Source organism: Pteropus alecto, unplaced genomic scaffold, assembly GCF_000325575.1.
Source record: "Pteropus alecto unplaced genomic scaffold, ASM32557v1 scaffold50, whole genome shotgun sequence".
Lineage (NCBI taxonomy): Eukaryota > Metazoa > Chordata > Mammalia > Chiroptera > Pteropodidae > Pteropus > Pteropus alecto.
Window position 1 is genome coordinate 1631182 of NW_006431918.1, and position 12328 is coordinate 1643509.

General features: G+C 34.7%; 2 protein-coding genes across 8 annotated transcripts in view; one reads left to right on the forward strand and one right to left on the reverse strand.

Annotated features, from left to right (window-relative positions):
* SCOC (short coiled-coil protein) overlaps positions 1–4617 on the forward strand; it is a 30529-nt gene extending 25912 nt beyond the window's left edge. Inside the window, exons 1-4 of one of the 4 annotated variants that reach the window (XM_006906223.3) lie at positions 7–35; positions 912–968; positions 1360–1443; positions 2882–4617. In XM_006906223.3, the coding sequence (XP_006906285.1) occupies positions 947–968; positions 1360–1443; positions 2882–3024 (249 nt within the window). In that variant the 5' untranslated portion in view covers positions 7–35; positions 912–946 and the 3' untranslated portion in view covers positions 3025–4617. Of the gene's footprint in view, positions 1–6; positions 36–911; positions 969–1359; positions 1444–2881 lie in introns of those variants that run through there. The other 3 variants (XM_006906225.3, XM_015600667.2, XM_006906224.2) reach the window with 3 other exon arrangements.
* A 916-nt stretch (positions 4618–5533) lies between these two features.
* The window catches only part of CLGN (calmegin), a 36181-nt gene continuing 29386 nt past the window's right edge, over positions 5534–12328 (reverse strand). For all 4 annotated transcript variants that reach the window (XM_015585134.2, XM_015585137.2, XM_015585135.2 and 1 more), the window contains 5 exons: positions 11426–11641; positions 10533–10658; positions 10164–10323; positions 9052–9152; positions 5534–7321 (listed from right to left, as the gene is read on the reverse strand). In XM_015585134.2, the coding sequence (XP_015440620.1) occupies positions 7241–7321; positions 9052–9152; positions 10164–10323; positions 10533–10658; positions 11426–11641 (684 nt within the window). In that variant the 3' untranslated portion in view covers positions 5534–7240. The remainder of the gene's footprint in view (positions 7322–9051; positions 9153–10163; positions 10324–10532; positions 10659–11425; positions 11642–12328) is intronic.

The window sequence follows — 12328 nt, forward strand, 5'->3', positions numbered from 1 at the left end:
GATTGGAAAGGAGAAAGGGGATACATTCCTGAAAGGCAAGACTTTTATCGTACAATATATCGATTCCAGTACTATGACGTAACATTAAGGACGTGCTGTGCTATGTTCCCAGCACCGTCTCTGTGCCTGGGGATCCACGGCTGTGCCTGTGTATTCTGTGCATGTGCTCGTTAAGCTCAGGATAGCTAGCTATTCTCTGGGGGACCTAGCTCACGTTCAGATCCTCGTTTGGCCAAACAGTTCCTTAATTTGTGGATTTATGTAACCAGAACTAGTCAGAACTTGAACAGACCCGAACAAACAAAACACGTTGACTGTTAATTCAGCTTGAAGCGAATGAAATTTATCTTCAGTTGCTTAGCAGAAATATCAAAGGAGTTTGGCTTCGAGAGTTGCAAAATATTTGGCAAACTTAGATTAGGGCCATATTATAGTTTCTTCCATTGCATAATGGAAAAAGGGACTTTATAGTTAGATCTAAGTTCAAATTCTTGTTACGGAATTGGCTGTGAAATCTAAGGCAAGATACATAGCCTTTCTGAGATAGTGTCCACATCTGTAAACTGCAATGTCCTGTTGATTTGTATGTGTAAAGCATTTAGATATAAACAATGACTTTATTTTAGTTTTCTATAACTTTGCTAGCATTGATCATTATCTTCCAAAAATAATGTACAGCGGTATTATGTATTCGATTACCAAAAAAACCACCATTTTCTCTTGTTTACTTAAAACTTCTTTGTAAAGAACTTGTACGTATCCTATATTTATTTACCCATTAGGTGTTTATTTTATCGTTAAAAACAGTAAAGCATGTGAAAGGGTCCTACTGGGTCACATAATTTACTTTTGAAAGACAAGCTTATGTTTTAGTGCTATATACGTGTGTTTCTAACTTTTTCTTATTGCAGACCAATATCCAAGGCCCAAAAGTTTGTTACCCAAGATGATGAATGCTGACATGGACGGTATGTTATTTTTCTTTTTTTTAATGTTCCTTTTGTATTTTTCCTTTTTTTGTTTGGTTTTGTGGATGCTTTTGCTTTATTAAGCAATGGAAAGAACAATATTTAGAAGCTTGGATTTGGCTAATTTACTTACATATTTATGTCCTTTCTAGTTCTGGAAAGGATTTAAGGGATCTTCTGTTCCTTAACTCTGAGAGGTTGGCAAAAAACACTTTATCTTCACCTCGGTGTTCTTATCCGCAGTGTGGGGATAGAACATTTTACTTGACAGGGCTCTTGTATAAGTCAAGTAAGATAATAAATGTAAAACATTTTGCAGATCTTTAAATGCTACGCTACACAAATGGTACCTAATGTTAATTAATAGTAAATTTGAACCTTTTTATTACAGCAGTTGATGCTGAAAATCAGGTGGAACTGGAGGAAAAAACGCGACTTATTAATCAAGTGTTGGAACTCCAACACACACTTGAAGGTTAGCTTGCATTTTGTAGTTTCCTTGAATGGCATCAGTTAATTTAAATTGTTATCCTTTGTGTTGCTAACTTTTGTCAGTGTTCACAGTTTTTAAAAGTATAAATTTTACATTCATTTCAATAGCTTCCCCCCCCGCCCCGCCCCCGTCTGCCTGTAGCTTTGGCTGACTTTCCCGAACAGAGATGCTTCAGTAAGAAAGTCACATAGTGTTCTCAAGCTCCCCTCTTTAAGATCTAACATGTGCTACTTACTACATGAGAGTCCCTTTAAAGCCCCACATTGTTACTAAACCCACTTATACTAAAAACAATGTATTAGCCTCAGATTAAAAGGGAATGGATCTGAGTTTTTTTTTTTTTTCATTTTCTAAATGTCTTGCATAAAATACCAACACTGAAACATTTTTTGGGTTTTAATTTTTTAATGAAGAGGTTGTGGGGTTTTGTTTGTTTTGTTTTGTTTTGTTTTGTTTTGGACACCAGAGCAAGCAGATCATGTCACAGAGTCACAACACTCTGCCGCATCCATTCTACCTCAGACGCTGACCCCCTTGCTGCTCTTTAAGTTTGCTTCTGCTCAGGGTCTTAGCAGTTGCCCTACCCCTCTGCTTGGGTCTTTTTGCATAGTTATTTGCATATCTATATGCTCATTCCCTCATTTCCTTTAGGTACCTGGTCAGATCCCCTTTATCAAAAGAGCCATCTCTGACTATACTGGATAAAAGGGCACCTTCCCTTTTGCTTCCTATGTTCCTTATCCTTCTTGGTTTTCCTCCTGACCCCCACTTCAAGCCCCCTAAATGCACATGTGCCCATATGCACATTTAGCATGTAAGCTCTGTGAGGGCAGGGACTTTTTTTTGTTGTTATTTTTGCCTCTAAGAACAGTGCCTGGCTCTAGAGGGTACCCAGTACTTAGTTATTAAATAAATGAGTGGAGGTAATGTTTTATTCGATCACCGGCAGCTGCATCTTTTGAATTTCATGCTAATGTAAAAATATAAAATGTTCAATTGCTTGGAAACTGACTTTATCCAGCATATGAATTCAGTTGTATTCACCTGTCACATTTTCTTAAACATTTCTAGTGAAGACATTATGGTTTTATGTTGATAAAATATGAACCCAAATTCACATTTTAAAAACAAAATCCATATTTTAAAAAAAATAACCATTTTAAGAATTAACTACTCCACATAAATGCTGTTTTACAGAGAATAACATTTAGTCTAATGTGAAGTCTCTTTTTAGGAATTCTGGTATTGACTTTTACTCATTTTACTTTGTATACCTTAACTTCTAAAGTAATCTGAATTTAAAAATAGAAAAATCGAGGATTGTATTCTCTCAAGAATGAATCATAAGCATTTTATGATACAGAATCATTGCCATCATTTTATTGATAACAGATATATATTTTTTTAATTTTTAATATAGATCTCTCTGCAAGAGTAGATGCAGTTAAGGAAGAAAATCTGAAGCTAAAATCAGAAAACCAAGTTCTTGGACAATATATAGAAAACCTCATGTCAGCTTCTAGTGTTTTTCAAACAACTGACACGAAAAGCAAACGAAAGTAAGGGATAGCTGTCCCTCTGTCTATGGAGTTGCTGCTGATGTTTTTTCTTTAAATGTTGGATAGATTCCAGAAGTTATTTGTTTGTGGCTTCATTGACTATGAAGATAATGTCAGATCTAGGCAAAATTAAGAGCATAACAGAAGACTTCTATAAGTTTGTGTATTATGTTAGTCTTTGAAAAATGTGATAATGTATTGTAGAGACTTTATAATTAGAAATGCATATATTTATGAAACTTGATAATGTTTTATCAAATTTGCTTTGATTTATAGGTTTAGCACTGTCTTTTATTATAGGCGTAGTTAGGAGATACAAGAAAATAATCATGTTGTGAAAGTGACCAAAATCGTGTACTAAATGCACAGCTTTATATACCCCGTCCACCATCTTGTGCCTCTTTCTCCATTCGCTACTTCCTTCCCATTTCCCTTCCCCCAAAGGAAAAAAACCGATTTCACATTTGTAAAAGTAATTTCAATCGTTAATTGTCTGGAGAGTAACCTGAACTCTAATTGTTGAAACTTAACCAAAATAAGATACTTTCTCAGTTAGGGCTTGTTACTTGTTAGCCGTTCCCCCAATAACAATGTTTCAGTCACTGACAGGCACGGTAGCCGAGGTGTACAGTGGGCTCTCCCATCTGGGTTTGTGTAAGTGCATTCTATGATCTTTGCACAGCGTTTGCACAATGCCTTTTCAGAACGTATTCTTCTGGTTAAGCAGTACAAGTCTGTATTTAGTAGTAAGATAGGATTGTTGGTTTCCCTTTAATCAACTGAAAATAGAGGCTATAAAGATGAAGGTTTTTCCTTGAAACTGAATTGTAAAATTGGGAAACTTGTTGTTGAAAACTTTTACACTAAATAATTTGGTATCTGAAAAGATGAGCTCTGGTTATATGTATGTATGTTTGAAATAGAAAATTTTGAGAAAAGACAAGTAGGATGGAAGAAGTACTTGATAAACAGTAGTAACCAACTCCAAATGTTTTTACTCCAGATCTGTGTTCTCTCTGGCACAGATTAGATATTTGGGAATATATATGAAAGTGGATTAAGTTTAACATTAGCCAACTACATCTAGAATAGAATAGTTTCAAAGCGTTTGGTCTCAAAGTATATTTGTAGTACCGAGCAGATCAATTTCTGCAAAATCCCTTGAGTGTATAAGTATCAGAATCATGAATGGGAGAGTTTTACATGTATACTAATTGATAAGGTTCTCAGTATTTTATCTATTTCTCCCAGAATTTTCTATAAATCCAACTTCTTGGTTTGCAGTTTTAATCATTCTTCAGCAATTTTTTTAAATTTATTTTGTAGATTCCATTTGCTAATGGAAATTAATCAGAAGTAATGTTAAAATGTTAAATAGGAAAAGAGAATCACTAATATAGCTTGTAGTTAATAGATTTGGCCTACTTTTTAATCATGGAATAATCTTGTATCGGTGTACAATTTGATGAATGACTAGCTGTATGAACATGTAATAGTCATACTGTAAAACATTTTGCATCTTTTGTGACATAATTTACAAATGTTTAAAATGTGTTGCAATTTTACTTTGCTGTTTAATAAAAGGCTGTTTCAGAAATTGTGTTTTGATACAGTTGCCCAAGTAACTAGAGTATACAGTGAGTGGTATAGTGGTGTATCCAGGGGTGTTCAAAGCCACAGGATAAGTAAGTAGCATATCTTATTTAAGTACCAGTTATGGGGCATTAAGGGGGATAATATTTTTATTAAAACAAATGTTACAGGATATTATACATTAATTTAAAAAATAAAAGCAAGGGATTCAAAGATGGATCCAAAATTGCCAGGGGGAAGGTGGTTGTATTTTTCAGGTTAGGCTAGTCTTCCGTAACAAGAGATGCGATAAAGATAATAGAAGCGTTTCTCTCCTAAGGTTCTGAGGTGAGCACTGTAAGCTAGCAGGCTTTGTTCCATTTAATCATTCAGAAACTTGTAGATAGCTCTGCCATTTTCGACCATGGCTTCCAACTCATTATCACCAAATTCTCAGAAAAGTGCATGGGGCAGAGATGCAAAGTTTTCAAAAAGGCCACTAATTCTAGTAATGTGTGTCTTCCTAGAGAAATAATCAGTGGAAGTGAGGCTATCTTTAAAAATATATATATTCAAGAAAAAAGAAGCTACTTTAGCCCGGTCAAGTTAGAAAGCGTCTAAAAAGGCCAACTAAAATAAAAGCAAGATACATTTATTTTTCTCCTTTGTTAGAGAAGATTAAATTTTGTCATTTTAAACAAAGATTAGGGTGGTAAAGGAAAAAAGCCATCTTGTTGTTAAGGAAGATTATGTTTCGTCTACCGCATGGATCTAGTAAACACATTTATACGAGTTTAAGTTTTTATTACACCTGTCAGCTATGGTACATCCAAGAGGGCATGTCCACAGGAAGTAGCAGTAAGTTGGCAAAACTGGTTGCTCATTTTACCACTGCAAGATCATGGGAGTTTAACCAAACATTAAAGTTAAATCGAATCTGCTATCGAGAAGTATAAAAAGCTTTAATAAATCTTTAGAAAAAATAATGTTCACATACAAGATACCTGTCAGGCAAGAAGGTTTCCATAAAATTGCAGGATTTATCTCCTGAAGTTGTTTACTTTCAGAAACATTCTCATGTAGAATCATTTAATGTCTAGTTCATCTGGACATTCCAAATACAAAGCAAGAAAGGGAGTCCTTGCAAGATGGGTTAAGTTCCGTTAAGTTTCTCCGTATTTGAAGAAATACAAAGTATGGTCAACGATGTATTAAGATTGCCACCACCAATTTATGTAAGTTCAGAACACAGCAATGGAATGAACTTATATTCATTTGCAAATCACTCTCTAGGAGTGGACGGTATTACCGGCTATGTTTGGCTTCCGTTAGTACAGGGGAAGTTAGAGACTCATTTTCCTTATACGTAAGCTCTAAATGTCCTATTGCGAAGGGGATTGTACGGGAATGTAGTTGGTGCTTGCCCAGAGATGGGGTGTATATGACCAGGAAGGAATCCAAAATATCGTGCAACCAATTTAAAATTCTCTAGATAGAATTTTAAAGTAGTTTTGTGGTCTCAAAGATTTAGATCACTTTCCAAAGGATCTAACCTGTTACCCAAACAAAAACTCCTTAAAATATTTTACATGGAACAATACAGCTCCATTATAACGTCATCCTGTCACTTTTGGTAGTTACTGTACTTTAAAAAGAGGAGCAAGAGTGATAGTTGCTATCTACCTCAGGCAGCTTTGAAGCTAGATGAGACAGTAGACTTAGATTTGAATTTATCAGAAAAAAAGCAATTTAAAATAAAATACAAAAATATAAAACATGATGATTGATATCTATTAGCCATTAGAATCTCTCAATGATCAGAAAAAATAATGTAAAGCACCCCAACAATCTACCTACTAAAGAGGGTATAAATTAAAGAAGAAAAAAATGTATTTTCAAGAGCAATGGATACATAAGCAATATGAGTCGTGTAAACCATTCTGGCATAAAACTAAAAGCTTGAAAAAAATCTGTTGTTTTGATAAACCTGCTATCTTTGTATTCAAATGTAAAATATGCTGCACTATTAACCAGTGATTCTGTGAATGACTTTAGACATTTCTGTTGACTCATCTGTCAGCAAAGCACCTCTTTAAAGGGATCTATAATTTAAGTCAATGGACCACAACTGTAATTTGACACAAACTAGGTTAAAATAGGGGTCACATACAACACTTTCGATTGTTGATAGAATTAAACCACCACACAGAAACTTTATTGCAGTTAGCTCTGTACAACAGAACACATGCTCCTCTTCATCGCAGAACTACCAGTTATCCTGTGGTAGAGCTGTTTACGAGGAAATCGCAATAACCCATTTTTCCAATAAGCCGGAAGCCACTGCATATTCTTTTGCTCTGTACAAACCAAAACTTTCTCCAAATTATTAAAACTGTGTAACTTCTAATAATATAAACCTCTTAAATCTGATATGTAAGTGCCATTTTTCTTTTATTCTAAATTCAAAGACCAGGTAATTTCAAAGTTTTTTTTTTTTTTTTTCCTGAAAAGACTAAAATAGGTATCTGAAAGAATAACATTGGTAGACAGGAGAAACGGGCTGCGCAGGCTGGTTCCGGCTCGGCTCTGGCACACCGCTTCGGGATCGCCAGACGTCGCTCTTCAGGAACTGGGAGTCTGAGCCCCGTTCACTCCTTCCGTACTCTTCTTTTGCGCACGGACTTCACTGGCCCATCTCCCGATCCTGTGCTCTCGTCCGCCTCCTTCATCTAGAAGAAAGCGTTATGAAAGTGCCAATTTTCACAGGATCTGGAACCTAGTGGAGCGTAGTAACACATTTCTTATTTCCTGAAATACATGTTCTGACAATCAAATGCTATCTTATATATATATTCCTTTGCTTCATGCAGCTGATCAAAAATGTGTATATAAATTGATGTTTTAATTCATCTTTTGGCATGATTACATTTTTGGAATAACTGCTTATCAAATATGCATCTGACAAGAAATACTGCTAACAACTCAATTCGTGATTTTATTTTAGGATTTAGAACTTAATCTCAACATCACAGTTAAAGGTTATATGATATTTCCAGTGTGAGATATTAAGCACTAACTATTCATCACACTATTTCTGTAAGTAAAGAAATGTTGTATTGGTTTTACAGAAGCTTTTTCAGAAAATTTCTGGCACAGTAGTACTTTGCAAAAAATAAGGAGAGAAGGGAAATATCAAATTATGGTTTGGGTTTTTTCTTTCCTTTAATTCTTACCCTTCCAGAATAAGCATTTACACACAAATTACACTTGTATAACAATATTAAATAATGAAGGTATTATATGGGATTATACAATTATTCTCAAGGTCATACTATATAAAAATGGGCTTACGTTAGCTCACTGACAAACATAAGAATAAAACACTGGAAGATAGAATTAAGATATTTTTAAAGGTACCCAATATTTTGTGAAGCAAAACGTATCTAGAATATATATTCAAATGAATGACTGCAAGTATTATTTAGGGAATGACTGTTTAAAACTCTGTTCTGGAAGAAATGATCCTCACCCAGCTCTCTCTAAATATGGATATTCATACTAGATAATGATCCCCCAAGCCTCTTTAAAACCTCACAAGACAGTTAAGACCAGTAACCAGGTAAATGTACTGAATAAGCTTTAAAAAAACAATAAAACAAGTTTATTAGGGAGACTACTTCAAACAGACAAGAGTTTATTTCATCACATGCAACAGGCCAGGCAAAACTGGACTGTCACCCTGTCCGACACCAAGGAATGACAGTGGTGACTTCGTGGGGTAACGACAGGCAGCTCTGCAAGGGCCAGAGACGTGAACACAGGCTTGGTACATGTGCCGGATCAACAAACAGCTCTCGTTCTGAATTACACCCTGAATGGTTTCTGATTCCAAAATGACTGACTAAAAAAAGGCATTGTAGAAAGTTCTATTACACAGCAGGATGTAAAAAGGGGTAAGATCTATCAAGTTAATGAAAAACTAGTTTATTAAAGAGAAAAACACTGTATCATGCAGATAGTACTGATCGACTCAAGGAATGAAATATTTCAACATATGGGACGTAAATTATTGAGAAAACATGTTTTCACAATGGCCATAAAGAAAACTGTCTTGTAATAAACAGAATTATCTTATAAATATTCAAATGGTCTGTTTGTTATGCCTTTCAACAGAATACTTTAGCAGTAAAGTCAATTTTTTATAGATGAGGCTTTCTTTATATTTTGTAAACCACAGGCTTACTTTATACTGTTTCATTAGGCATTAAAATAATATAAATTATATTTTCTTGCCTTCTTCATGGACACATTTTAAAAATGATATGGAGGCTCTTAAGAAAGCTGAGAGAAAGATGGTAAAAATCCTTCACAAACCAGATTGCTGCTTTTATTGAAATAATTTTTTTACGGATAATGATCACACATAGAAACTGGTGTATTTTCTGTTAGAGCTGCTTACCTCATCCTCTGATCCAGACTTATTCGACTTATCACCTTCTTCTTGTCCTTCTATGACTTCGACTTCTTCTTCGCTCTTTTCCTCAGGTTCACCTTCTTCTTCTGGAACAGAGTTTATTACAGGCAAAGACTTGATGAATTAGAATTTTGCTACTGAAATGTGTTAACTACACTAAGCAGGGGTTATTTAAATTCCAATACCCAAAAGCAATTTCTTCCATTAGAAATTGTAAAAAAATTAATTACAAAGACTCATTATTTTACCACATTTTATATATAAATAATCATATTTGAGGAAAGGGGCAGTTTTAAAGAATTCTTAAGCAGTCTGTATATAATATGAATACCGAAGAATATATAGGTATGTGTATATATGTAAATATATGTATGTGTGGGTTTTTTTTTTTGAGATCACTGTTTTTAAGTCAACTGTTTCATCAACTATTAAGTTAAAAATAGTACTTAAGACATAGTTTAAGTTGTAAAAAGCTCAATCTGTAACTTGGTTTGAGACACTTGGCAAGTACCAATCATTTCATTTCCACCTAGATGTGCATAAGGTCTCGACGGAGAGCCACCCAAACCCTCAGTTCTTTAGTTCTAACATCTTTAGGAATTTACTAGAGGGTGGGAAGGGTTCATTTGATTCGGCAATCCTTTCAGGAGATTATTTATTTAATATGGTAAACAACAGCCCTTGGAAGGCGTGGTGTTGATGTTGTTGGGGCGGTCACCTGCCTCACACCTACTACCCTTGGACAGAGGCCATGGTCTACGCCGTCCGTCTCATCTGCATAGTCGGAGGCAAGAAAAGTCCCTGCAAAAAGCGCCGGTGTATGGGATTCTTAGTTGCTAGGCTCTTAAGCAACTGAACAATATTTAAATCTCTTTCTTCCTAGAAGACAAAAACTGTGGACAGGATGATGGCTGTGCAGCGGGGACAGCACCCAGACAGGGACGATTACCCCACTTTGCACAGTCATGCATTTCTGGGGATTCGGATGGTACAAACCCGACAAGAAGCAAGTGCAACGGCTAGTGTTTACCAGACAACCTGCTGCTCTCATGAGCTTTGCCCAGGGTCCCCACTACACATCTCTATCACTGTCTTACCTTTTTCAAGAATTTCACCATCACTTTGCTGTTTTTCCTCTTCCAAGTCTGCTGGTTTCTCGAGGGCTGCTTTCTCGTCCTTCGCTTCTTGCTCTAGTGCTCCCTTTGTTTGTGGTTTACATATGTCAGTTTTTTTATACTCTGCATCTTCGTATTTTTTCTGTGGTAGTTTAACATAAGCTATTTTTACTAAAAGCAAAGCACTATTTAAAACAATGTTTGCAATAACTGACATCACGCACAGTGAACTATCAGTAAAAAATTATACAAAAATTAGTTTATTACGTTTAAGAACTACTTGCTCAGTTCATAGAACTCTTAAACATTTAGAGATTATTTTTTAAGTTGATGGAAATTCCTTTTCTTTACCTTCACTTTTCTCGGCCAACAAAACGAAGTAATTAGTGCGACCGGAAGCCCCGCTGTCACAAGGTAAATGAGCCAAAGCCACGGGCGTTCTTCCGCCGTTGCCATTAACTGTTTAATTATACCAGGCTGGCGAAGGAATAAGCATGAAAATGCAATTCAGATTTTACAAACTTTCATTAGGAAATACAGCCTACCAAGGAAAAAAACACCTTATTTTACCTAGGCATTTTACATTAAGGAGTAATGAACCTGTTAAGCTAAAAGATATTTAATTTTCCTATATTATACTTTGTAAAGTCTAAACTTTTTGATTATTAGCATGCATCACTGTTGGAGGCTCTGTACCAGAAGATATGTTACTACGAAGGTGGAAACCGCTAACCTACCAGCAAGAATAATGACAATTTTCTGTTTTGGTAAATTTCATGATAGAATTTACTCTTTATGAATGTATCACCCGCTTCATTTAGAAGTATACAACTCTCTGAGAACTCATTCTGCACTTTTAAGGGATTTATTAATAAAATCAACCCGAGGATTATTGTTACCACGTAGGCCTTGAATTAACAAGGTGACAAAGACTTGTAGACGAAGACTACAAATATAAATATTAATTAGTCTCATTTCTGTAAATAGCAAATAGGCATTAAATTATATTAAAGCTATCATAATTTAAGGAATGAAATAAGGACTTACATATACATATGAAGTTCATTATATAGTTCATAATGAAGTTGTATCATAATATAGTAAAGCTAAATATGTCTACATAAATTTAAGTACATTTCTTTGGCATTTTGTCATTACGGCATATTGATTTACCTTTAAAAGGGAGGTTTGCATAACTATAACCAGTACCAAGTCCTATTACTACCATTTGGTTAGTACCATACCTCATTAGCATTTGCTATCATTATTTTCACTCCCCAACCATCTGCAGCCCAGCGATCTGCTACTTCCTTTTCCGAACAGATAATAAAATTATCAAAGTAGATATCGGAGGTCATAGACCAAAGCTCTAAACCAAGAGCACGGAACGAGGTCAGAAGAAATGGGTGATCATCTTCAAAGTAATCTGGATTAGGAATTTTTCGAGGACTCCAGATTCCCTGGAAGAAAAATAATTTGAAGGTGTTTTCAAATAAAGTAATTTTATTATAAATGCTACTCAAGAAGTAATTACTTTTGAATGAAATTAGCTATACTAAATGGAAAAAAAAAGAAAACTTTAACCGATATTAATTTATTAATATGTTTCTTCTTAGTCTGGAAATGTTTCTTCTTAGTCTGTCTATGATGTTCTTATGAATAATACTGACTTTAAACTACAAAAAAAGGCAAAGTGAAAATTCAACACACACAGAACCTGAAGTAATTAAATTTCACAAGTAAGTGATACTATTTTAGACAAGTTTTTTACATTTAGCAAAGTTATGTAAGGCAAGATATCATTAAAATTGCCAAAATCAGACAGATCACTGTATGGCAATAATGGAGCCACTTCTTTTAACATATACCATGACAGGCATTGTTAGTTAAACTTGGTTGAACCTAAGAACAACTATTCAACATAAAATTCAATTAGATCTGAAATGATTAAACTCAAATCAAATAAATTCAACAATATGACCCACTGACTCACTCTGCCACCATATACATATACATATACATATATATATATATATACATATACATATACATAGACTTACCATACAATCCATCATTCCCACTTCTAGGTGTTTACCAAAATGAAATGAAACATAACATAACCATACAAATTATTATTGTGGTTTTAT